The sequence below is a fragment of the Xenopus laevis genome, chromosome 6L, assembly GCF_017654675.1.
Source record: "Xenopus laevis strain J_2021 chromosome 6L, Xenopus_laevis_v10.1, whole genome shotgun sequence".
Lineage (NCBI taxonomy): Eukaryota > Metazoa > Chordata > Amphibia > Anura > Pipidae > Xenopus > Xenopus laevis.
The window spans coordinates 101,656,048-101,683,668 of record NC_054381.1 but is presented as its reverse complement, the minus strand read 5'-3'; the positions used below and the strand labels follow the sequence as shown (position 1 = coordinate 101,683,668).

General features: G+C 39.1%; 1 protein-coding gene across 5 annotated transcripts in view; it reads left to right on the top strand.

Moving 5' to 3' along the window:
* Positions 1 to 22,401, top strand: part of LOC121394695 (phosphatidylinositol-glycan-specific phospholipase D-like) — a 56,095-nt gene extending 33,694 nt beyond the window's left edge. For 2 of the 5 annotated variants that reach the window (XM_041566322.1, XM_041566324.1), the window contains exons 13-15: positions 18,500 to 18,686; positions 19,069 to 19,184; positions 20,891 to 21,180. In XM_041566322.1, coding sequence (XP_041422256.1) covers positions 18,500 to 18,686; positions 19,069 to 19,184; positions 20,891 to 21,053 — 466 coding nt within the window. In that variant the 3' untranslated portion in view covers positions 21,054 to 21,180. Of the gene's footprint in view, positions 1 to 18,499; positions 18,687 to 19,068; positions 19,185 to 19,342; positions 19,377 to 20,890; positions 21,181 to 22,243 lie in introns of those variants that run through there. The other 3 variants (XM_041566323.1, XM_041566326.1, XM_041566325.1) reach the window with 3 other exon arrangements.
* Positions 22,402 to 27,621: the final 5,220 nt, after the last annotated feature.

Genomic DNA, 27,621 nt, shown 5'->3' with positions numbered 1-27,621 from the left:
AAAGTGAGATACAGAGAGAAGTATGAATATTAATAGCATTAGAGGAGAAACCTGAACAGCAAGTGGCCAACTGTCTCTCCAAATGCTGTCAGTGACCCCTGTTACATGTTAACATGGGAGATTCCAGACATTTACCCTTAATACTTTCTTTGTTTTTACTTAAAAGCTTTTTAATAAGTAAATGTTATATACAAAGTGAGATACAGAGAGAAATATGAATATTAATAGTATTAGAAGACGAAATTGATCACCAAGTGGCCAACTATCACTCCAAACACTGTTCAGATTCCTCCCTTAATAATTTCTAAACTAGCTAATTTTAATACTGAGACAAATACAGAGAAATGTGCATATAAATATTAGAAGAACAATCTGAATTTCAAATATTTTATATCTGGAGAGTTTGTAGTCTCCCTGCACCCCTGCCCCTTCCCTCGACCCCAACTCTCCCATAATCACTTTTTATATCTATTAAAATGAGAGAAAATATGCAAAACCAAGACTAATATCCCAGGCACTACCTATTAACATAATTAAATATCCATTTTCTGCATTTATGTCATTATTATTTAATTTGTCCCCCCTGTGTGTGTGTAATGGTCCACTCACCTCTGGTCCCAGAAATGAAAGTGAGAAAACCGTTATTAACTGTCACTTTGCCGTGCAGCGATTTTTTGTCAGTGTCATGTGACTCCGTCTGCCTCTTTCCATTGGACGCAGTATTATCGTCGAAGATGCAGTTGCCATTGATCGGCCCATAGCAGTTATTATAAAACCCTGTAATTGTTTTCTCCATAGAAGGTCTCCAGTGATGAGCTCTCCCACCTCGGCAGAAGCCTCCCATCTTTCTCGTACCCCTGACTTGCTGAGGGGTAACATGGACCTTTGAACACCATTGGATTCCCCTGTTTGAATCACAAGGATATTCACGTTACACAATAATGAATAAATCAATGAATCATTATAGACCAACTAAAGGAAACATTGACACTTTGCAGCAATTGTCTTTTGACATATGAGTAGAAATTGGCTTATTGCTGCCACATCTGAGGTGAATTGCCAGTGTTTATTCACAAAAGAATTCCTGATGCGCTTACAGCTCCACAGGAAGAGTATCACATGGGAAGGGGGGTATGTGAAGTATAAAGGTGGGCTTGGCAGAGGTTCAGGGTTTAGAAGAGAGGAATCTGTCCCATCACCCACTGTGAGGCCCCACAGGCACCCCCATTCCCATACACACTCAGTATTAGGCACCAGGCTCCAGTCCATCTCTGTCTCACACACACACACACAGCATTATGAAGGGATATTTTGTGTCCGGCATCCAATGGGAGAGGGGTTTCTTGCATCGTCATAACAAAACATAATTTGCTGTCACTTTAGCCAATGGTAGACAAGCTTCCTGCAGCCAATGGGAAAGCACTTCCTGACCCATCTATCCACAATTTCATTTGCTGTCACTGGGAGACAAGCTTCCTGCAGTGATTAGGAGCTGCTTCCTACAGCCACAGAGTGAGTGTGGGGAGGAGCTTCCAAGAGTCTGCAGACACAGGAAATGGAGATCTGTATGGATACAAGTTGCAATAACACTGTTCTGGGCTGCAGGGAGATTTCTAGAGGACATTAAATCAGTAGGGGAAACATTTATGGGCTGCAGTGCTGCTTTAGTAAAGTGTATCTGTCAAGGGCCCACTGATTTGGGGTATCACTCTGCCACTGTGTCTCATGTCTGATGCTAGTTGCACTGGTGTCTGTGTTGACATGTAGTAATTATCTGTATTAATTTATAATCATTCTTATATTGTGACATCTTTATTCTATGTGTACTGTATATTGTGAGTGGGTCCCTAAGCTCAGTAAGTGCAGCAGCACAGAGCATGTGCAGTGAATCAGCAGAAAAGAAGATGGGGAGCTATTGGGCATCTTAAGGCTTAGTCCACACCAGGCGATTCGGGGAGATTTAGCGCCTGGCGACTAATTGCCTCTTCTTTGAGGCGACTAATCTCTCTGAACCGCTTCCTCTTCTCCTGCGCTGGCTGTAATGAGAGTCGCCTGCGTTATGACACACGCGACGCTTCATTTTCCGAAGTCGTCCGAAGTTGCCTCACGAGGAAACTTCAAGCAACTTCGGGAAAACGAAGCGACGCGTGTGATAATGCAGATGACTCTCATTACAGCGGGCGCACCAAAGACACTCATCTGATCTTCACTAAACTACGGTAAGTTGTTGCCTAGCAGAGTGCACGCAGGAGCGTGTGTTTTGCTGAACATGTCCTAAAATGCATTTCTCACCCTAGGCCGAGTCAATAAAATTTCCAGATAATAAAATATGAAATCCAGTTGCAAATTGTCTCAGAATATCATTCTCTCCATCATAGTAAAAGTTAATTTAAAGGTGAAAACCCCTTGTTGATATGCCTTTTAAACACCAAAGCTTTTCTAAATATTCCAAATATTGTATTGTTTGTATAGTTGAGCTTTCTACGCTATGTGTACAAGCTTCCATACATACCGGGGGGGGGAGGGATTGGGTGGAATAGCAGATTTCCTATATACCCTATATTTTTTGTCTGTTTTTTTTATGTCAAATATGTGCTAAAATAACTCACCTGTAGCTGCAACAGAGCCACCTTGCATTTCACCAGCCCAGCCAGTAAAAATAATATTTTGTCATCAGGTGTTATTTTCACTGGTAATATACTAGGTGGTACCATACTGGCTACAGACAAGGTACATTTTTAGCAATTATATAAGAGAGGCTGCATATCTACTGCCTCTACTGCTACAAGGAATATACTGTAGAAGCTGTGCTGGCAGTTGTAACCTATCCACAATTTCAATATATGTCTGCACAAGAAATAATCTTTCTGGCAATTTTATAGACGGCTACAATATATACAGTAGGCCTATTAAGGCTTTTATTGTTATTTGGATTCTTTTTCCTGTTTCTCCTTTTTTACTTTATGAATAACTATGAGGCTTTAGGCCATGCCCCAGTTCAGTCTGACCACACCCAGTTATACCCAAACACCCCCATCCTTCAATTTTGTTTTTTTTTTTTTTCAATAATGTTTTTTTATTTATTTATATGCGTTACATGTTAAATGGCATATTGCAGGTAAAATAATGTAAATAACAACAAAACAAAAAAAAAAAAAAAAAAAAAAAGAAAAAACACAAGTAGAACAAAATAAAAGTCAAGTGAGGTAGTAGAGTTGTGACTTCACATGTCATGATTAGGTAAAGATATTAGGTATTACCAGAATGACCAACAATTGTATCTTTGGTTCCCTTATGCAATCATATCATACAACCGTAGTCCTTTTCCATGTAGGTGGCAGTACTAAATCATAAATCGGTATTTTGCAGGTTTGATGGTTGACTCGATAATATTCTATTGAGACGGTGACTCCTGGGGGGTTCCGTTAAGCTTTGACTTACTGAGGTGATGAACAGTTGTTCAGCCTCATGGACAGATGCAGATCCGCATAGCAGTTCAGTTTCATACCAGGTAGTGTGTTGAAAAGTCTGTATTGTTAGTTGTCTGGTGGTTGGTGGTAGTGTGTCTATGTATGTTGACCATGTGTTAATAAATTTTCCTGTGTGTTTTTCTTTGTCCGTGAGGGTTTCAATCCAATCCATGTGGAAAATGTGTTGCAGCTTTTGTAAAACTAGAGATATGGGTGGGGGGGATTGAGATAGCCAGTTGTGGAGTATGGCCTTTCTGGCTGCTGCGGCTAGGCGTACAGCTAGGATTTTTCCCGGTTTGGGGGATTGTATGTCTGACGGGAATTTGCTGAATATGGCCCATGCGGCTGTGATGGGCATCTTTTTCCCGGATATAGATTCCCAATAGCTGGCGATTTCCTCCCAGAATATTTTGATTTGTGGACAAGACCATAAACAGTGAATTAAATCTGCTCTGTCAGCACCACATTTTAAGCATCTGTCCGAGGTGGCAGTTCCGATGTGGAACCTCTTTACAGGTGTGAGATAAGTTTGATGTAATATTTGTAGTGCCATCTCTTGGTATGTGCTGGCGGGCAGACTTTTCATGACGTGTGTGTGGTAGTTTAAGATGTCTTCATTCTCTGATAGTGGGATTACCGTTTTCCATTTTGTAAAGTTGAAAGTGGATTGGTCAATATCTAGGGCCGTCCTGATTTGTCTGTAGATTTGGGATGTTGATTTAACTGCGTCTTGTCTCAGCCAAAGGGAGTCTAGGGGATTATTTTTGTCTTTTTCAGTGAGTTTGTTCAGGTGCTGAGTAGCGAAGTGGGTTATTTGTAGCAATGCGAATTGATGGGGTTGCAGGAATGGGTATTTTTGTATTAGGTTAGAGGTAGTTAGTAAGGTGAATTTGTCCGTGACCATATCTTTTATGTTTTGTAGGCCACGCGTTTGCCATATGTTAAAGACAGTATTGGAGCGACCAGGAGTGAAGTTTTTATTCCCCATCCAGGTCAAGTGTATGGAGTTGAATTGAGAGATGTTGATTTTTTTCCGAATTTTGTGCCAGGTATTGTATGTGTGGATAAATAGTGGATTATCTTTCATGTTTTTTGGGATATCTTTGAGAGGTGTGTGTAGTAGACAGTTAAGTGATATTCCCTCTGAGAGTGTGTCATCTAAGGAAATAGTGGTGAAAACGTTTCTATGGTGGAGCCAGTCACCTGCAAATCGGAGAAGGGCAGCATCGTTGTATTCTATTACATTTGGGAAATTAAGTCCTCCTTCATGTTTTTGTAGTTGAAGTTTAAAAAGATTGATTCTGGGTCTTTTTTTATTCCATATGAATGATCTAATTATGTGTTGTAATCTTCTGATATCCGTGGATAGTATCCTATATGGTAGTAGTTGTAGTTTGTAGAGAAGTTTGGGAAATGCAATCATCTTTATTAAGTGGAGTCTGCCCGCGAATGACAAGTTTGTGTTAATCCATTTGCGGTTTTCTTGTTCTATCTGGTCTATTGTATGCCTAATGTTTAGGTTGTAGAGGTCCTGATGGCGTTGTGGTAATTGGATCCCGAGAAATTTAATGTGTGTTTTCGCTTTTTTAAATGGGAAGGAGGTGTTCCAGTCTGCAGGGGAGGTATGTTGTAGACGCAGTGCTTCCGATTTATCTAAGTTGATTTTAAATCCTGCTATAGTGCCAAATGTTTCTATCTTTTTTAGAATATAGGGTAGTTCGGTTTGTGGTTTGTGTATAAATAGAAGGATGTCGTCTGCATATGCTATTAGTTTGAGTCTTTGTGTGCCTAATGGTATACCTTTGAAGATATCACTATTCAATAGATGTTTTAGGAGGGGGTCTAGCGCAATGTTGAAAAGCAATGGTGAAAGAGGGCATCCCTGTCTGGTCCCTCTTTGGATCAGAAATCTAGTTGAGTTAAGGCCATTTGCTGTGATATGTGTGTATGATTGGGAATATAGGGTCTTAAAGAGGTTTAGCATTTGTATGCCAAAATGTTGGAACTTAAGAAGCCTTTTGATATGTGTGTGAGTTATCCTGTCAAATGCTTTGTCTGCATCTAAATTAATTCATCCTTCAATTTTTGGGCTGACAGTGCAGGCCTGTCCTGCGAAAACTGGGACAATTTAGAGTAGCCAAATAACTAGAATACCACAAATAATAAAAAATGAAAACCAGTTGCAAATTGTCTCAGAATGTCACACACATCATACTAACTCAAAGGCAAACGACACCTTTAACTGAAAATTCTCAAGCATTGTCACATATTCTTAAGATGCTTTATCATGATTGTCTATGAGAACTGTGCAATCTTTGAAAGCAGGACTGTGGCGGAATGATTTGTGGAGTCAGGGACAGGGCAGACGTGCTAAGAAGGGATCATGGTTGGCATCTCTTGATAAAAGCAAAATAGTTCATGTATTCAAAAAAGACTAGAGACTTAAAAAGAAATGATATATAAAATCAAGGTACAACAAGTACTCTTCCCATTGGCAGACAGGGGAAAGTGATTTTATTACTAAAAATCCTTTCAGTGACCTTTAGACTGCACACACACACACACTACTTTTACTAAACTGGACAGTTTAACTAACGGTATCATTACCCTTGTGAGATAAGCACAACAAACAACAAAGGTTACAACTCCAAAATCCTACACTGTCTCAAACTCACACGCAACACACATTTTATAACTGGAATCACAACAATGTTCTTGTTCTGGAAAAGCACATTATTAATTACTTCTTTGCTTTGGTTGCAGGCTGCACCGTGCGGTATTTCAACACGTATTGAGCTTGGTAAGTTCTTTATTGATATTATAATGCATACTATACTTTATTGTGACGTTTTGACTGCATTGGGGTTATATTCTATAATAGAATACAAATCACCTGAATGTTTACCTGTTATTTAAAAGCAACTTTATAAGGCATATTTATTATGCTGTGTAAAAAACTAGTGGGATAACACACAACATATCACCAGGCTTCGCGTATAAAAAATGGCGTAACATTTTAACGTAACTAAGCAATGTAAAACAACATCAGCAAATCTGCCATTTGCATGGTGTAAAATTTCACACAACTTGATAAATTCGCCATTTATTTTACACAGCTTTTTATACCATTTTGTCGTTGAATTTCATTTTGCACAGCATAATGAATATGCCCCTAAATGTACACCCTGTTGCAAGCCACTGTACTGTAGATGAGTAATGTATTTAGACAAGCGCTTCCCAAATTGTGAAGTTTTGAGTTGATGTTCAGTGCCCTCTCTGGCCTAAACTCACACCTGATACTGCCAAAATGGATGTAGATTTCAGGTTAATGTGTGGTCTTATCTGGAAATATACTATAGGCCACTAACGGGTGAATTTTTGCCAGCGTCCACTTCACCAGGCGCGAATTCGCTACCAACGCTAATTCACTTATATGCAAGTTGCGTCCTAGGTGCCGAGTGCTGGTGACTTTTCGCCAGCATTACTTCAGCAGTGCGAGCATTTCATTGTGAAGATGCGCTAACATTCATTTGTGCCTCCCGAAAATTCAAAGTTTATTCAAATTCAAAATTTAAAGTTGTATGGACATCTTTATTATAAATTTTGCTACAAATGCTTGAAGTTACCATTTTTATTCCAATGTCCAGGGAACCTTAATAAAGACAAGAGAGTTAGTATTATGTCCTACTGTAAAATGAATGTTACATGCAGCTAATCCCGCTTCAAAAAAGGAAAAGTCACCAGTGTTTTTTGGAACTTTAATGCATTTTCAGCAGACAGGAAATGATGTAAGTGACAGAAGATTGAGGAAGATCTAGCTTCTTTTTAGTACATCGCCTGGTCTGAGGTGGCGAAGTCAACTCTGGCGAAAGAGGTAACGTTCTGTAAAATCCGCACTTTACTGAATTTGCGGAGTAATGACCTTTCGCTAGAGCGAAAAAGTCGCGTGGCGAGAGATAGTGAACAAATGCTAGCAACGGTCTTTTTCACTAATGAATTGTCCTCTGGGCCTGTCAGTGAATTGGCAATGTCCCTGTGGATGTTAACGCTGGTGAAAAGTTGCTATCGTTAGCCACTTCGCCCTTTAGTGAATCTGCCCCTATGTATCAGGCTGTATGCAATCAATTGCAGTATTGGCTAAAAATAATAATAAGACCAACGAACTAGAGAAGTAGGACTTTTAAAATTTATTTTAAAGGCTTGCATAATAATAATTAATTATGAGCAATGCTTTAAAGTATGGTAAGGAATTAGTTATGTGTGGGTTGAAATGAAACCCACGGTGACCTGTGGGTTAACCACCACTTGGGGGGGGGTTGGTTTGGAATTTTATGAACCATTGCAGGTTAGAATTGGATGCAGGTCAGACTGGGGAAATACACTGCTCCCAGAGATTCCCTGTCTTGGAACCTGAGCGTGCAAAGAAGTAGCATACAGAGTGAGAAGATACGGGTATGGATTGGACATGGGTCCTACAACGACAACATTCCTGTAAGGAAGGTCCCATGACTAAAGCATTTCAGAATTATATTGATACATGATTAATATTTCAAAAATAAACACTGTTTTTTTATTTGAGCTTATTATTGTATTTAATGCCATAACCAATGTAACAGATATATACAAATGTGTTATTCCTACAGCTCACAGAGCACTGGAGTTCTTCAACCAGATAGAGGGAAATGTTAATTACAGAGAGGTACTAGAAATGTTTGCTGCTTCTTTTCAGATAAATATTTTTGTATTGAAGACAAACCCATAAATGTGTTTTCTAACATTTGTATACATTACTCATGGCTAAAGGGAAACTTTAATGACTTAAGTGTACTTTCTTATTCATTTGATACTGTAGATAGAACACATGGGCAATATTGATATTGGAACCGTTTTGTTTATGTTATTTTTTTAAATTTTAGCAAAACAGAAAATGGACCCACGTGGTGTCAAACGTATATATATATATAATATATATATATTATATTATATATATATTATATATATATATTAATTATATGACTGAAACTAATACTTTCCATATTTGCGTACAACCAGTCTTATTAATTCTTGATCGATTTGACACTATATGCTGTGGTTCAAACTATTTTTATATATCTCTCAGCTTCTTACATGGTGGGTAGCAGAAATGAAAAAAATAAAACACTAAATATAAATGTAACTTAAGCTGATAATTGTTGGCCGTCAGCCCTACTGAATCAGAGCTAGGTCAATTTAGATCTTTTGTGTTCAGATAACTGATCAGTCAATGTTGCCTACAGCTACAGTTAGCAAAATTTGCACCTTTCTTTTAAATTAATCCCTAAACTCATGGCACATTGCGGCTTCTTTATGAAGACACCCTCAATAGGTAATAAAGACTAACGCTAACTATAATGGACACCAATGCGTGCCAATGCTAACATTATTAATCCCAAGCAATCCTCACAGAGCAAATGTTTGAAATAGCCATCGTCGCCCATTAAGGAATGCAAAGTGTTTTGTGCTATGGGTCGTTTGTGTTAAACATTTGTTATAACACAGCATCCTGACTATGGTAAATACTATGCTTTTCTTGTATCTTTTTTGTAGTTATTACAAAAACATCCTGAGGCATACCAAGCAGGTAGTGTGTACCCTGATGCTTTTTACCAGGGTATATGTGAGCAAGGTAAGAGATGATATCAAAACTTTTTATGACTGCAAGTTTTAGGTGTGTTTTGTTATCAAGTACAGCCTGAACAACTACTTGTGATCAGCCATTCTGTCTGTTTGGCCTATGTTGCCATTGTCCTGTCAATCTGACAGTAACTTATTTGCATGTGTCAAATTTTGTGAAAGTAAAACCAGCAATATAAAATAAACACCCTATATACCATCCTAGTTTAAAAGTGTTGTTCTTTGATATGCTGAATATAAATTTTATGGCCACAGCCTCATTGCACCCCTGCTTAATAGTTTAATTATTAGGGTCAGGGCACACGCTCAGATTCAGGGAGATTAGTCACCCGGCGACAAATCTCCTCTTCTGGGTGACTAATCTCCCTGAACTGCCTCGCACTGGCTAGAATGTAAATTGCTGGCACTGGGAGCACTTCGTTTTACGAAGTCGCCCCCCGTTTCCTCGTGAGGCAACTTCGGAAAACAAATCGGATAGAATGTAAATCGCCGGTGGGAGGCAGTTTGGGGAGATTAGTCGCCCCGAAGAAGAGGAGATTTGTCACCGGACGACTAATCTCCCGAATCTGAGCGTGTGCCCTGACCCTTAAGCTGGCCATAGACGCAAAGATCTGATCGTACGAATCGAGGATTCGTACGATTTTCGGAACGTGTGTGGAGAGTCCTGACATTTTTCGTCCGCGGAGATTGGTCGTTTGGTCGATCGGACAGGTTAGAAAATTTCTGTCGGCTACCGATAATATCTCTGCGTGTATTGCCGATCGTACGATTTTCAGTGGGAGACTGTCACTAGCTTTGGTTGCACATAGATATCTTACGATTGCTGTCAGGGGCAGAACATTGCTGATCTGTTCTTTAACAATCTGACTGGTAAGACTTTGATCTGAATGGTTAGTGGCGGGTCGGGAGATGGGAAAGTCAGATCGTACGGTGATTCGTACGATCGGATCTTTGCATCTATGGTCAGCTTTAGTGGTGAGCACAACTTTCCCTTTTTTGCTATATTTTATACAGGAGCAGTGGCCAGCTCCATGTTGTAGCTCCCACCCCAGCTATAGTCAGGTGATCCAAGTAGTGGCCAATAAAAGGGCAACCATGTTTGGGAGTTTTGACCTTGAAAGCAACAAGTAAAGATGGCCATACATATCGATATCCGCTCATTTGGTGATTTTGCCAAATGAGTGAATCTTTCCCTTATATGCCCACCTTGAGTTGGGCGATATCGGGCTTATCCAATCAGTGGGCCCTAGGGCCCAATGATCAGATCATAACGGGCGACTGGATCACGGGGCCACGTCAACGAACAGATGCAGTCAGCGATCTGACAGGATTTTTACCCCTGCACGATCTCTCGGATATCGATCGGGAAGCCCGTCGGAGAGCACCACACATGGACCAATAAGCTGCCGACTCGGTCTGTCTGCAGCTTTTATCAGTCTGTGTATGGCCACCTTTAGTTGCAGGTAAAATTTAGTCCCTGTGTAAAATGTATAATGAAGCGATAGATTTCTTAAGTGAATTAGATGAAAGTTGAGTGTAGGACTGGCCAGACCAGGGATGACTTTGACATAGTTGGCCAACTTAAATATATTGCAATATATGGACAAACAAACCCTGTTTTGTTTAAATGGGAAGGCATTGTTTTTAGTAGATTAATGTACAAATTGTCTTAATGTCCTTGTATATATATTGATAATGGGCTAGTACATAGGACCAGTTGTTTTGTCTGTTGGAAATTGTCCTTGGTTTGGGTCCACTGCAATGCAAAATAGAAATAACCAATAAACGGATTTACCTGAGAGTAAGCAGAGTTTACAGTACTAATAAAAATAGAATATATTCTTTAAATATGTTTAAATATTTAAATTTCCTGTTTTGATATTGTCTTAAAGGAAAATACCATGAAGTATCTGAAGATTCACATTGGACACCTTTTCTCAAGACTAGCATTAATTACATCCGAGAAGTCTATCCACAGCCATGGGACAAGGTAAAGATTACTTTCTGAAAAAATTCTCCACCTTTGAAGGGGTTGTTCACTTTTAAAATAACTTTTAGTATGATGGAGAGAATAATATTATGAGACAATTTGCAATTGGTTTAAATTTTTTATTATTTGTGATTTTTGATTTATTTTGCTTTTTATTCAGTATTTTTGCAATCTGGTTGCTAAGGTCAAAATTACCATAGCAACCATGCATTTATATGAATAAGAGATTGTGATATGAGTAGGAGAGGGCGTGAATAGAAAAATCAGTAAATAAAAAGTAGCAATAACTATACATTTGTTGCCTCAGGGAGCATTTATTTTTGAAAGCTGGAAAGAGTTTTTATAGATCAAAAACTATAAAAAATAAAGGCCAATTGAAAAGTTGCTCAGAATTTGCAATTCCAAGGTGAACCACCCCTCTGCACAGTCAGCGGAAACCCCCAAAAAGGTGCAATAAAAGTAAGATAACAACAATTTGTAAGCTATAATAGGCCCACTATCATCTTTTGTCTTTCCAACAAATAACCTGTAGTAATAATAGTAATGGTCATATCACATATTTACTTTTTAACAGAGTGCACAGAGACTGGTGGCCTTCCTGTTTGGTATTGCATCCCACATGGTATCGGATGTGAGCTGGCATAGTTTGAATATCGACCAAGGATTTCTTAAGGCCATGGGGGAAGTATGTATTTAAAGTCCCTGCTAAAATGTTTTAGTTTTGTGTACAGACAGATTAAATTTGCTTTAAAAACCACTAAGTATATACTGTATGTCAACTATGTATGTGCTCTTTAACTTTTATTCCAAATAGATGTTTTGTTATAAAGAAACATTCTGTACGGGTTGTATTAAAAACAAATTGGAAGATATATGCATATTTCCCTAAAATGAATAGATGCCATAGGTGCACAGATAATATCATACAAAACAAATTTTCGTACAATATTCGGTGCGTGTATGGTGGAAAAAGAGCCGACCGATATCGGCAGAAGACTTGGATATCGGTCGGCTTGTCAATCGGCTGGACGGAAAGTTTTGATTAGGTGCCTTTGAAGGCACCCAAACATCGGCCATTGTTAGTGGTGAATCGTCAGATACAGGTAGAATTCTATTGCTTCTACCTGTATATCTACCTGTTTATCTGACGATTCTGCTCTACACGTGTTTGTTGAAACGAATGATCTTTCTTGGAAAGATCTTTTCGAAGAAAGATTCGTAATTGTTACGTCTATGGTCACCTTTAGTTGTTGTCACATATAACCTCAGAGGACGGAAGCAGGCCTGAACTGAGATTCAAAACAGGCCCTGGCATTTCAGGTACACAGAGGCCCAAACAGGCCACACAGCAGCCCAAACAGCCCCCACCAGCCCAATATATAGTGACTGTCTATGGCAACTTACAGCAGCCCCTCTGGCATTTGCCGGAACCCACAGATTACAATTTCTTTGTTGGCCCAGCTCCTTGGTGATTCCTTTTCTTATCAGAGGGGTGCACGCCACATCATGTGTTCATCTTCACATGCTTTTTCAGAACGAATACAAGGAATTGACAGCACTCCCAATTATAGTATAAAACCGCTTTTATTCTTTCATGTATATCATGGCAGGAGCCAAATATATCAACCCACAGATTGCCAGTCTGGGCTTGGACGGAAGTTGCTGAAGAAAAGGCAACCGAGGCTTAAAGGCTTCAGTGTTGGTGAAACCCTGATTAAATTCTAAAAATCATACAAAAAATCATAAAATATATAATTTAAACCTCACTGCTATGCCCTGATTTTTGCCACCATATACACATTGTCTAATAAGAGAGCATTTCCATCTGGTCTTCTAAGAAACAGCAAGTCATAGGGGCAAATTCACTAAGGCGCGAAGCGCCGAACGCTAGCGTTAATTCGCTAGCGTTTGGCATTTTCGCTACTGCGCAAATTCACTATACGAACGCTGGCGTAGTTTCGCTAGTGTTACTTCGCAACCTTACGCCAGGCGAATCTTCGCTAGCGACGAAATTACGCAAATTCACTAACTTGCGCAGTGTACTGAACGCTACCTTTTACGCTAGACTTCCTTCGCCACCTCAGACCTGGCGAAGCGCAATAGAGTAGATAGGGATTGTTTAAAAAAAGTCCCAATTTTTTTTCTAAGTCCCAAAAAAAGGTTGGCGTGTTTTCTACATGATGGCTGATAGGCTGAAAAAGATCGAAAAATTTTTGGGGCCCCCTTCCTCCATCGACTCTCCTTACTACAGTAAGGAGGGCAAAATAAAATTTTTATTTGCTGATTTGAAGTTTTCTAGGCATTTGTATGCAGATACGTGTTCCTCCATTGAAATTTGAATTTCGCGCCGTATGCAAATTAGCCTTCGCTAGCGTAACTTCGCTTTATATAGCGAATCAACGCTAGGCAACTTCGCAACCTTACGCTACCCCTGTGCGCAACTTCGGATTTTAGTGAATTTGCGGAGCACTGGCGAAACTACGACATGGCGAAGTAGCGGCGAAGTTGCGCCTGGCGCAACTTCGCATCTAGTGAATTTGCCCCTTAATGCAGAGGTAAAAGGGCTAGTTCATATAAACTACTTTCACTCAGGGGCACATTTACTTAGCGTCAAAGTAAATCCTTCGAGTTCGTACGATCAAAGGAAAAATCATTCGATCGAACGATTACATACTTCGAATCGAACGTTTCTAAGGATTTTAATCCATCGATCGAACGATTTTCCTTCGATCAAAAAAAGCTAGGAAAGCCTATGGGGACTTTCCCCATAGGCTAACATTGATGCTCTGTAGGTTTTAGGTGGCGAAGTAGGGGGTCGAAGTTTTTTTTAGAGACAGTACTTCGACTATCGAATGGTCGAATAGTCGAACGATTTTTAGTTCGAATCGTTCGATTCGAAGTCGTAGTTGAAGGTCGAAGTAGACAATTCGATGGTCAAAGTAGCCAAAAAAATACGAAGTATCTTTTATTCTATTCCTTCACTCGAGCTAAGTAAATGTGCCCCTCAGTGTCAAATAGGGTAAACATTTAAGCAATCAGTTCTGAAATATTGATGAATGTTTTCTTTGAAGGTTGATTTCTATGGCTCCTATGCTGAAGCTCATCAAACTGGAGATTTTGGTAAACATAATTCTTGCTTCATATAAATTGTATAATGTATTTTTCAGATACTGTTTAAAGGAGAAGGAAAGTCTTCTTCCGCTTGGGGGTGCCAAATGTTAGGCACCCCCAACCCCAAGTGATTGTATTTACTTATCTGAAACCCGGGCCGGTGCTCCTATCAACAGAAAACTGCACCGGCCTGGGGTTCTTCCAGCGAGAAGTCGAACTTTAACTAAAAAGTCAGCTATTTCGTTCTACTGCACATGTGTCTGCCCCGGAATATTTGAAGAAAGAAGAAGCCAGATTGCTCCGTGGTGCTCACTGGAATAGACCTGGGCCCATGCAGTTTTCTGCTGATAGGAGCACCAGCCCAGGGTTTCAGGTAAGTAAATACAATCACTTGAGGGTGCCTAACATGTGGCACCCCCAAGTGGAAGAAGCCTTTCCTTCTCCTTTAAGAGTAGACGTGCTCTGTAAAGACACATGCCCTTTTGACCTCTCTGTTTATTCAACCTCTACTGTCCTGCTGATGCTAGTGATGGTGACATGCAAAGAGTTTATACTAATACATAACTAATATAGACATAATACATTTCTCAAAATAATATAATTTAATTAATAATATAATTAACTTTATAGCTTTTTGCACACTGATCAAATACTGACAGGGCTTTCTTTAGGTCCAGTGTTGCCCATGGCAGACATTGCTGTTGTACTGTGCATGTGACGAATGCAGAGAATGAAGTTTACCTCCCCTCAGCTCTACCGCCATTTTTAGCTGCAAGTACAGGTATGAGACCTGTTATCCAGAATGCTCAGGACCTGGGGTTTTCCAGATAATGGTCTTTCCATAATCTGGATCTTAATACCTTAAGTCTACTAAGAAATCATCTAAACATTAAATAAACCAAATATGATTGTTTTGCCGCCATTAAGGATTAATTATATCTTAGTTTGGATCAAGTACAAGCTACTGTTTTATTATTACAGAGAAGTTTAAATAAAGTTAAAAGAAAAAATAGATAAAATGGAGTCTATGGGAGATGGCTTCCCATAATTTACAGCTTTCTGTATAACTGATGCCATACCTGTATCCAGCAGCGAGCTGGGATTTCTTTGTACTTTTATTTTTGCCAAATAAGCACTTAAAGGCCAGTACCCCCTACAGTTGTCTGAAAGCAATGCCCTTGCACTTTTACCACTGTGTAGAGAAGAAGATAATGGTAATTGAAACATTTTGTATTTTGCAGCCCTACCCTCAAGGTCTCTTTCACAGAGAATTGCAAAGTACCCTCAATGAGCCTGCAACATTTTGCATGTTGGCCTTGGCGTCCTGTGAAACTTTTTTTGTTTTATTTTTTCAGGTGGTGATGTACTCAGCCGTTATGAACTTAACTTTGACTATCTAGAAGCCAAATGGTGAGATTTTAGTTTAGAAAGTGGCATACCTAAAGTTACTGTGCCCCACAGTGAAATAATTTAAGGCCCATAAATAATACATTTTCATACCCTTCTTATACCTTCTTAGCCCCTCCCAGCAGTCTCAAAGTCTGCTGCTTGTGAAGCCCCTTAATTTAGATAATATCATCATTGTCCTTCTCTGTAAGTATGTTATCTTGTAAAAGATCTTCATAAGGCTGTTCAGTGTTCTACTGGTATTATAATACTGACCATCACATTAGGTACATTCCAGTGAAGGACCTCTTTAACATCTACAACCTCTATTATGGCAAAACCATCATAGAAGAGAACACAATTACTCACTGCACGTACATACTCTTCCTGGAAATGTGAGTTGAATGCATTTCAATAAATTGTATCCTGGAGTAAAAATTGACAAGCACATGTTTTTACTATAGTATCTTCTTCTTCATGATTAGGTATGGGAATCCCTTGGTATTGATAAGGTAATATGCCCTGCTTTGTTGGATGTTTGTTTGGTTTAACCAAAAAGTTGTCTGGATTATTACTGATAGAAACTTTATATTATTGGTTCCTAGCTTCACTCAACATATGCAAGCAAATCTCCTTTCTTGGTGGAGAGATTCCAGGAATATTTTCTTGGTGGCGTTGATGACATGGCTTATTGGTCTACAAACATATTCCATTTGATCAGTTTCATGTTAGATAATGGTACTAGGTGAGTGGGGATTTCAGGGAAGTGTGTTTTGAGTGATAAAGTATTAAATGTTTTTAGCATTGTCTTAACCATTTCATAAGAAGCTTGTTATTGTTTGCTTCTTAGTGACTGCTACTTACCTGAAAACCCTATTTTCATACAATGTAATACTGAGAGGAGGGAAAAGAACATGTGAGTAAACATTATCTCCTGCATTATTCTTTACATTTCACCCATTTCTCATATATGCTATATACACACTGCCAACCTTAAGATCTAGTTAAACTAGTCTTTGATTTGTATTAATAAATTGCCCAAAATCATATTAGTTTCAGTTAGATGATTATCACTCAGAGGAAGCATACCCTGCAGCCATGGGGGTGGGGGTGGACTGTAGTCTGCTTTCTCTAAATTTGCTAGAAACCACACTCCCTAGCCACTCTGTTACCTTACCTGGGACACTAGCGGGTGGGAGTGGGGGATGTAACCATTGAGGCAGATGGAGGGAGGTTTTAAATTTGGTGCTGCCAAATTCAAAGCCAAATTTAAACTTGAATTTTTTTATTAACTGCATAAAGCAGACATGCCACACTGTAGTTTTTAGTATCATACAAATAAAACCAAGGTAAATATCTAATGCTAAGACCTTGAAGTTTAACCTCCAAAAGTCTTTTTTGCAGAAAATTAAGAAAACATTGGCAAAAAAATGAATTTGATGGAGATTTTACTCCCTCGGTCATGAGAGCAGATGGAGCTGATAACATCTCTGTGGACTCAGGAGTTGTCTTTCAGATGAATTCTTGGGCAAAGGTAAATCTCCACAATGCAGATTATATTCAGATACCAAAACAAACATTATGGGGCAGATTTCTGAAAATTTGAACCATGGAATCATGATGGATTCACAGTGCTACTTTAAGCAGTTGAATATGAATCTTTCAGCAGCAGTATTGAACTATAACACCCTAACAAACTGAAAGTTTGCCAAAAAAAATGTAATGCAAGTCTATAGATGTCAAGCTTCTTTTCTGTGCTACTTCTATTTAAAGTAAAGATGCCTTTGTAAATCTGACCATAGTGGTATTTTTATATCAAGTGGTAACCATCATAACTGCTCAGTAAAAATTACAATAGGTAATAAATAAGCTCTTAATATTTTTGAGTTTAGAAAGATTCAAATGTATATTGGACAGTGAAGACCCTTCAGTCTCCAGCACACAGGTGATTTAATCTCTGCCTTGTCCTGCTCTTAGAGAAAACCATGGCAGATAAAATACATTGCATTTACTTTCATTGCTTACTGTTCCAAAGAATAGGAAACATACTGCCTATGGTAGAGGCTAGAAATGACAGGCAGGGAGTGAAAGGGAAAGCTCATTTCAGCTTATGTTTATAGTATTTACAAAGGGATTTTCAATATATGTTATTTAATATGAATTTAAAATTAAATTTCATTTTGCAGGGCTCTGTGCTGTTTGTGAGCAATGTTATGGATGCAATGAATATGAATTTTACTGGCCAGTATCCAAACCATATTACCAGCCCTTCCACCTCCTACTTCGTCAGTTCACCTTATGCAAGGCTTGGATGGTTTGTGTCTTATATTTGTCTATACAACATGAGAATCAAATTAAAGTCAGGATGGCTCCTGTGAAAATCATTTGATTGCTCAATGAACATATGTATCACCTTACATAAATTTAATGTATTATCATAATAAGTACAGTATAGTCATAGTATAGAAACACTCAATATCTCTAAAGGTGAACTGTGGCTACACTTTCTTCCATTGGTTAATTAAACACATTTAAATACAGTTTTAATGTCATAACTTTATAGTAGCATATTGCACCAGTGTATAAGTGAACCCTGTTACTTTTGTTATGATGTAAATTTAACTATTCAATGGATATTTTCAGTGCCTTTCACTCTGTAGTTTATACACGTAAAAGCGAAATATAGCTAGTCCAGCTGTCCCACAGGTGCTCCGTCCATACACCTTTATGTACCAATGTATAAGTTCAAAACAGAGGACAAAAGGACAATATGCAGGATAACTGCCAGTGTGCAATTTTATTGCTATCCACACGGATATTTTCAGTGGTAGAGATAACACACTGAACTAGTGTTTTCTTTCCTGCAAAGGGCTATGGTCACAGCAGATCTAAATGGTGATGGACATGGGGATTTGGTAGTTGGAGCTCCAGGATACAGCACCTTGGGTCATGTTCAAATAGGTCGTGTCTTCATTGTTTATGGATTAGCAAGTGGACTTCCACCTGCCAAAATGGACCTAGACAAAGATGCAGATGTAGTGCTTGAAGGCTACGAGGTGAGAGTGTACACAAGTGTTATTTACTGTGCAAATTATAAGAAGGGTAAGAGCAAATTTGCAGTTTCAAATATATTTTTATAAAATATCCCAGAGTTTTCATGGAAACTACCATGAAAAAACTTTGTAAAGTTACTCTTTTTTTATGTTTTTGACCGAGAATTTACAGCATGGGGTCACTAAAAAAGCTTAAAGTATCAGTTACTAAGAACTGAATCCAATTCCACTAAAGTTGCACACAGTACAGCTGTTTGGACACCGTAAGGCGAATAATCTTAACTCTGGACAAACCACGGTGTGTTAAAATAGTCAGCTTTATTCATGAGTCACCAAATGATTAATTTATCAAATATTGTATCTGTGCACCTATTTTTCTCTTTAGAACTCTGGCAGGTTTGGATCTTCTTTGGCAGTACTGGATTTTAACCTTGATGGACACCTGGACGTGGCAGTGGGAGCTCCTTCTGTGGGGTCCCAATATCTCAGATACACAGTAAGGTGCAATGCAATGCAGTGATACCTCATACAGACTTATACAGTGTGTAGAAGACAACCGTTAGTACCTACACCATTTATATTTGATCAGTACAATGTTAACTAAAATAGCAAGTACAGACAGAAGAATGTGATTTTTATAATATTACTATTTTTTCTAGGGTTCTGTATAAGTGTTTTATGGATCAGGGGGTGGAGATTTGTCTTCTCAACCAATGGTGACCATAACATGCAGGATGAGCTCATCATCCATCCATCCCACCCTCCATCTCTGTCTCTGTCTCTCTCTGTCTGTCTCTCTCTCTCTCTCTCTCTCTCTCTCTCTCCCACCCCTTTTAAGGTAACCTTTATTATGTTATAAAATGGCCAATTTTCAATTGGCTTTCATTATTTTTCTTTTATAGTTTTATAGTTATTTGCCTTTTTCTTCGGACTCTTTGCAGCTTTCAATTGGGCGTCGCTGACCGCTTCTAAAAAGCAAATGCTCTGTAAGGCTACAAATGTATTATTATTGCTACTTTTTATTACTGATCCTTCTATTCGGGCCGCTCCTATTCATATTCTAGCCTCTTATTCAAATCAGTTGCTAGGGTAATTTAGACCCTAGTTACTAGATTGCTTATAATGCAAATTGAAGAGATGCTAAATAAAAAACGAAATAACTCGAAAACCTTCAATAATAAAAAATGAAAACGGCAAATGAAATGGCAAATTATCTCAGAATATCACTCTCTACATCATACCAAAAGTTATCTCAAAGGTGAACAGCCCCTTTAAGCTCTGCATTTAAGTGCATTTTAATGCATTTTTTTATGTGCATTAATCAAAGAAAAATAAAAAATTTAAATCCAAAGAAAAAGATTTTTTAAACTAAATTTTATATGCAACACTCAAATAACATACAGGATCTTAACATCATGTGTTCAGGTATATCTTTTTTTTCAAGTACCGGTAGAAAAGGTAATATATAAGAAGGGTGTATTTTGTCTAGGTAGCGGTATTGTCTGTGACAACTCAGTTTGTAAACTACTCTTCTACTAATTACTAACTACAAAGACTTACCTCTCTCTCTCAGTCTCTTTATTCAAACATACTGTATTCTTGTACAAATATGCTCTGATGTTGTGCATTGCACTCTATCGGATAATAGTACAACACAAGATCACCTTGGATGAGCAAGTCCAGTTGCTTTAGATTAATATAACTTCTATAAACTACTATATACTGCATGGAGCAAGAGATGGTCCAAAGTGACATCTCAGGCCATGTAATATTCTGGTCTAGCCTTATGCCAGGGTGATAAATATGCTAAGACAAGTCAAGGTAACATGAATTCTCCATTTGACTAGCTTTACATTTCAACACAGGTAGTAGGTTGTCTGTAGAAGAAGCAGAATGGAGTATAGTTGGAGAGCAGGATTATGCTTGGTTTGGTTATTCTCTACACACAATCACATCTTTAAGAATCAAACTTTGCTGTTGGTTGGAAGTCCCACATGGAGTACCTGCAAGAGGTTTGCCACCTTTCTTTACATATTGTTATCATCCAGTAAAATACAAAGGTGTTAGTATCTATTCAAGAGAATAAAGTGTTCAGGACAATAGTCACATAAGCAGAACAAACAACATTCAAAGCAAGAGCCAATGCTGACGTCTTTGCGAAATCCAAAAACAATTTACTACCCTAAATTATCTGATTTTTATTATAGACTTAACTCTGATAATCCATCAAGAGGAACCCAGAGTGTAGGAAAGGCATATGGTTTCTACCCCCCCCCCCCAAAAGATGTGACTTTTGTTGTTCATGGAGACACAGTAAGCATAACATTTTGCTTTTCAGGGGCCTTTTGTGGTATTGATAGGTCTGAGTGATGGTGAACATGAACTAACCACATCAAAGAGCTGCTTACATGTGGGGAAGGGTGAAAAACACTATGGGGCCGATTTACTAAAGGGCGAAGTGACAAACGCTGGCGACAATTAGCCAGCGTTACTTCCCACAGGGACATCAGCAATTTACTAATGGGGCATTATAACAACTTTATTGTCTTTATTAAGGTTCCCTGGACATGTGTAATTATCAGTGGAAATGTAATGTATTTGCTGCAACATAAACATAAAGATATCCATTCAACTTTAAATTTCCCATAGTATGCAAATTAACCTCTGACCTAATAAGACCTCAAGTGAAGTTACAATAGGCAGAAATGAGCACTAGTGCATCTTCGCTTTTGGCATTGGGCTTTGCATTGCCACAGGAATAAGTAACTGCTAGTTTTGAAAAAGTCAGCACAGAGTTCAAACCAGGGCCACAACAAAACTTTCTGGTTAAAAATTTTGGTAGGTGATATAAGCGTTGTTGTGAACCGCAAATTTTTGTGCCTGGGCAAATTTGTGAATAGCGATTGTTGGTTGCGAAACGTTTTGCAGGCGACTTTTCGCCGTTTAGTGAATCTGCCCCTATGTTCTATGGACCAGAAGGAATGGAGTGCAAATGGAGTGCAAAGACTTTGGCTTCCATGATGAAAACAGAGCTGCCTGCCAGTGCTATGGAGCCCTGTACTTACTGCATGCCTACAGCAGCTGTTCAGGTTTCCACTGGTAACTGTACTTGTGCAATATAGCACTTATGTTAACGAGAGTCCTCTTGAACTGTAAAATCTCCTGAGCGTTCCCAGGGCTTTAGAAAGTCACCCTTGGTCTGAACCTTTGTGGCCTACCCACAAATCCAGGCCTGCATCCTATAAAAGTCAATGGGAGCTGCTCTGATCCTATTGGACCAATTTTTAACCATTCAGACTTTTAGGATTTTTATGCTAGTAAATGGAGAAAAAACAGCAGTTTTAAAGGTTTTTGAGGCTCATTCAGCTTTTTTTCCTGTTTGTCCTTTATATAGTCTGATATTTTAATAAATTACGAGGCATTTGTGATTTTCGACTAGACTAGACACCAACTAGAAAAATAATAAAAAATGTGAACATGTATATACTTTTAACAGCTTTTTAAGGTGTTTGATGTCAGATATTATCCTGATTAACAGACTGTGATGTGGTTGTTTGCAGGTACCACCTACCAAGTTGCATTTCTATCTAGATAGTTGCACCACACTGGTGAATAGTACACGAGAAAAATCCCAATTGAGGTCAGGTGAGCATGCTATCCGGGTTCCCAAACACTCCACTCTGGTCACGTGGATGTATTGAATTCAAGAATAAATGCGCACACGAAAGGAGTTCACCAACGTGTGCGCATTTATTCTTAAGTTGCACCACACTGGGACTGCTTCAGTGTTTGAGCTGAAATCAAGGAGTTCATTATCTCCTCTGAGCACTCTGAGTGGAGACCGGGCATACGCTTGATTTGGGGCTAAGATTCATTTTATATGATCTGGACAATGATGGCCTTGGTATGAAGTGCTTCCTTCTGTGTGAAACTAGTAGTATAGTTTTGTGTTCCATTATTTACCCGGGGTGACTGTAATTACATAAGAAGTGTATATAGATTGTATGAATGTAGTTTCTAGCCATTGTTAATGCATGGAAAGATATACAAGGAATAAATGTAAAGTAGGATATAAACTTTCAAGGGAATATGTTATAATGTTAAACTGGTGATAATGGTACTGTACATCACTGCATGTAACAAAAATATCTGTGACTTTCACCCCAGGCCAGCATGCGCATCTCTTCTTTGACTATAGAACTGGCTTGGGATAACTTTCCTGCCTAGTCATTGGGGAACCTAACTAGTTGCCATATCCCATTGTTTGGTACAGTTTCTTTAAATTCAGTATGTTTAAATGAATCACCCAGAAAGCACATAATTCTTATATACTTATGATGATGTGAGAATCTAGTTTACTCTTTGGTTAAATTTTCCATTCACAGATGAAATCATAGTGACATCACCTCTAAGAAATGATGGAACACTCACAATGCTTGGAACTGAGGCTGGACGGGTCTATATGTATAATGGCAATACTACTACTCCCGGCTCTCTGACAAAAAAATGCAAATCATGGGTTTCACCATGTCCTGAGGATTGGGTAAGACATAGCAGAATATGGTATATCTACATATAACTGCATTTTAGCACTTTGCTCCTTATTTTATCATCCCTTGTGAGATTTATGACAAATCTCAGGCATTTTACCAACAGTCCACCTAAAAATGCACCATCAAAATTAGAATCCCTTGAAAATGCTAGAACAAGCATTTTATCAGTCAATCCTCCCCAGTTAAATCTCTTGAGCATTGCCCCTTTAGTCAGTGGCCTAAGTGACAATTAGGGTTGCCACCTGGCCAGTAACAATGATGTTTGATGCCAATTAATAGGAAAAAATGGCAAGAATATACAGTAGGAAGGCTGGTGTTTTTTTCCTGAAAAGGTGGCAACCCTAGTGACAATACAATCTTAGACAAACAAGGGAAAGTTGTGCTCACCACTATTTTTTAAACCCATTAGGCGGGGGTGCAATGAGGCTGTGACCACAAAATACATATAGTCAAATACACGCCTGATTGCAGCCCCGCCTAATGGTTTTAAAAAATAGTGGTGAGCACAACTTTCCCTTGTTTGTTATAGTTTATACAGGAGCAGTGACCAGTTCCATGTTGTAGCTCCCACCCTTCCCATCTATAGTCAGGTGATCCCACTGGTGTCTAATAAAAGGGCAGCCAAGTATGGAGGTTTACTTTGAAAGCAGCAAGTAAGTTGCAGGTAAAACCTAGTCCCTTTGTAAAATGTATAATGAAGCAATAGAATTCTTAATGAATCAGATAAAATTAAGCATAGGACTGGCCAGATATGGGATGACTTTGACGTAGTTGGCCAGCTTAAATATATTGCAATATATGGACAAACAATCCCTGTTTTGCTTAAAGGGTAAGGCATTTTTTAGTAGCAGTATGCACAAAATGTCGCTGTCTTAAATATATTGATAATGGGTTGAGTGCAGAGGACTCTTGTATTTGAATACAATCTTAGACTAAAGGTGGCCATATAGCCAATAAAAGCTGCTCACAGACGAAGTCAGCAGCTTATTGGACAGTGTATGGGGCCTCAAAGTTTGCTTAATATGCGAGCCCAGCTTGCGCCAGAAAAACTTTAGTATCCAGTCCCCAACTTTATGTCCTTAATAAAGTGTATAGTCTCAATACTTCTCGATATAGGAACAGATACTCCAATGCAGAAACTGTGCTGCTACATTATTTATTCAACACAGTGTATGGGGCCCTCCAACGGGTTTCCCTGTCCGTTTTCTTGCTGAAAAATTACCAGATGTCGATCAGGCAGGTTAACTTGTACTGTTAATATAAATGATTTTGCTACAACAGCTACACCTGCTGGTCATTTTCCAACCATTCTGACCATCAAGTAGCTGAGGAAGCATGGACATCCGCAGAAAATTTTCCAGGGGGGGGGGCAAGTAAGTTGGTATCAAAAAAGGGTATCATCCGGCAACAATCCTACTGGCAGCGAATCACATCCCAAACCCACATTCAGTGTCAGGCTGCGTTTTCCCAGACGGCGGGGAGGGCGCATGTAGCTCCTAACTGTGCCAACCAGCCAAACACACTGTATAATAAACTGCAGCTCAGAGAAGAGACCAAGTGGCGGCTGCGGCACCCTCCTTGGCCTCCCAGCTCCCACTAGGATACACTGACCCTGTGGCCAACCCTCATATCTAGGCAGGTAGTTTGTGCTTTGGCTGGCCCTTTCCTCCTCTGCGCCCTGTCAGTGCTGCTTCTACTGCTCCCTCCTAAGTTCTCGCAGTCTGGAGCAGCACTGACGGATGGGGTTACAGGCTGCGCCTGCAGGAAGCTAAAGGCAAGTTTTTTTGGCAACTGAATTTTTCTAGGGGGGGCAATCACTTCATTTCAGGGGCTCAAAAGTAATTAGACAAATAAAAAAACTGAAAATAAAATGTTCATTTCTAATACTTGGTTGAAAACCTTTTGTTGGCAATGACAGCCTGAAGTCTTGAACTCATGGACATCACCAGATTCTGGGTTTCCTCCTTTTTAATGCTCTGCCAGGCCTTTACTGCAGTGGCTTTCAGTTGCTGTTTGTTTGTGGGCCTTTTTGTCCCAAGTTTAGTCTTCAACAAGTGAAATGCATGCTCAATTGGGTTCAGATCAGGTGACTGACTTGGCCATTCAAGAATATTCCACTTCTTTGCTTTAATAAACTCCTGGGTTGCTTTGGCTGTATGTTTTGGGTCATTGTCCATCTGTATTATTAAACATCTCCCAACCAATTTAGCTGCATTTAGCTGGATTTGAGCAGACATTGTCTCTGAACACATCAGAATTCATTTGGCTGCTTCTGTCCTGTGTCACATCATGGATAAACACTAGTGTACCAGTGCCACTGGCAGCCATGCACACCCAAGCCATCACACTGCCTCCACCATGTTTTATAGAGATGTGGTATGCTTTGGATCATGAGCTGTTCCACTCCTTCTCCATACTTTTTTCTTGCCATCATTTTGGTAGAGGTTGATCTTGTTTTCATCTGTCCAAAGAATGTTTTTCCAGAACTGTGCTGGCTTTTTTAGATATTTTTTTTTTTTAGCAAATTCCAATCTAACCTTTCTATTCTTGATGCTTATGAGTGGCTTGCACCTTGCAGTGCACCCTTTGTAGTTACTTTCATGCAGTCTTCTCTTTATGGTAGACTTGGATATTGATACACCTACCTCCTGGAGAGTGTTGTTCACTTGTTTGGCTGTTGTGAAGGGGTTTCTCATACACCACTGTTGTATTCAGTGGATGTTTGGGTCTTTTTGCGTTGCTGAGTTCACCGGTGCTTTCTTTCTTTCTCAGGATGAACCAAACTGTACCAAACTCCTAATATTGTAGCTTAAGGATGGCTTGTTTCACCTACATGGAGAGCTCCTTTGACGGCATAATGTCTGGTCACAACAAAATCATCCACATTCAAGCACCCCCCCCTCAAATCAACTCCAGGGCTTTTATCTGCTTAATTAATAATGACATTACAAAGGAATTGCCCACACCTGCCCATGAAATAGCCTTTGAGTCAATTGTCCAATTACTTTTGAGCCCCTGAAATGAAGTGATTGTGTTAAAAAAAGGCTTTAGTTCCTCACATTTTTATGCAATCGTTTTGTTCAACCCACTGAATTAAAGCTGAAAGTCTGCAGTTCAACTGCATCTGAGTTTTTTCATTTAAAAGTCACTTTCGTCATTTTCGTTACTTCGCAAATTCTCTAACGAACGCTGGCGTAAATTCGCTAGTGTTACATCGCACCCTTACGAATTTGCAAAGGACGTAACTACGCAAATTCACTAACGCGCGCATTGTATTGAACAATACCTTTTACGCTAGACTTCTTTCGCCACCTCAGACCAGGCGAAGCGCAATAGAGTAGATAGGGATTTCTTCAAAAAAAGTTCAAAGTCCCAAAAAACTTCGGATTTTAGTGAATTTGCGGAGCGCTGGCGAAACGAAACTACGCCGGACGAAGTGTGGCGAAGTGCGGCGAAGTTACGCCTGGCCCAACTACGAATCTTAGTGAATTTGCCCCTTAGACTCTGTGTATGTGCAATTGACCTCTCTGGTGAAGTATATGGATACTTGTCTTGGATAGGCAACCGGATGACTGCAATATGTGATTATTAATTGAACAATGTGAAGAGTAATACCTATTTATAGCAACCAGTGACATCGGTAGTATTTTTTCAAAATTGTTTTTAGACCAACTATTGCTGGTGTAATTGGAACACTTACTTGCCAGTGTTAAGATAATAAATTTGTCAACCAAATGCTGACACACTTCTTTTTCTCATTACAGATATACAATAACAGATATGATGTAATATGTATATAAAACATTTTGCTACTGTGTTTTTGTAAGTATTTTAAAGACAAATAAAAAAAAAATCTGAATTTAAGAAACAGTTATGGTTCATTAACACACAATTCTGTTTGTAATCTAAAGACTTAAAATAAACACTGTCTGATCCTGTGGTATTCAAGCAATGTGCCCATGCGCCAAACTGATTGTTAGTGTCCAAGGGGTCTTGCATGGTACGGTCACTTTTCTTTGATATGTTCATTTCAGCCAATGGCCAAAACAATCAGGAACTGTGGCTTCTCTTCACTTCTGCATCTGTTGATGCCCCATGCAGTAGTTAAAATGGTATCTGTAGGTGAATGGCCAGCTTAGGGGTTGTTGGAAATTATCAAGTAGAAAATGCGGTTTGCCTGTATATATAATATACAGAGCTGTTTCAGCATGGAAGGTCCCATTGGGCACAGGAGTGTGAATAGCCCCTCCCCCCCATTTATACAGAATAGGGACAAATATTCTTATCATATAATAGATCAGTCCATTCTACCAATATGCACACTGGCACTCTGCACATACCCACTCATGCCCTGCACTGGCACATTGTATGTACCACAAAATGTA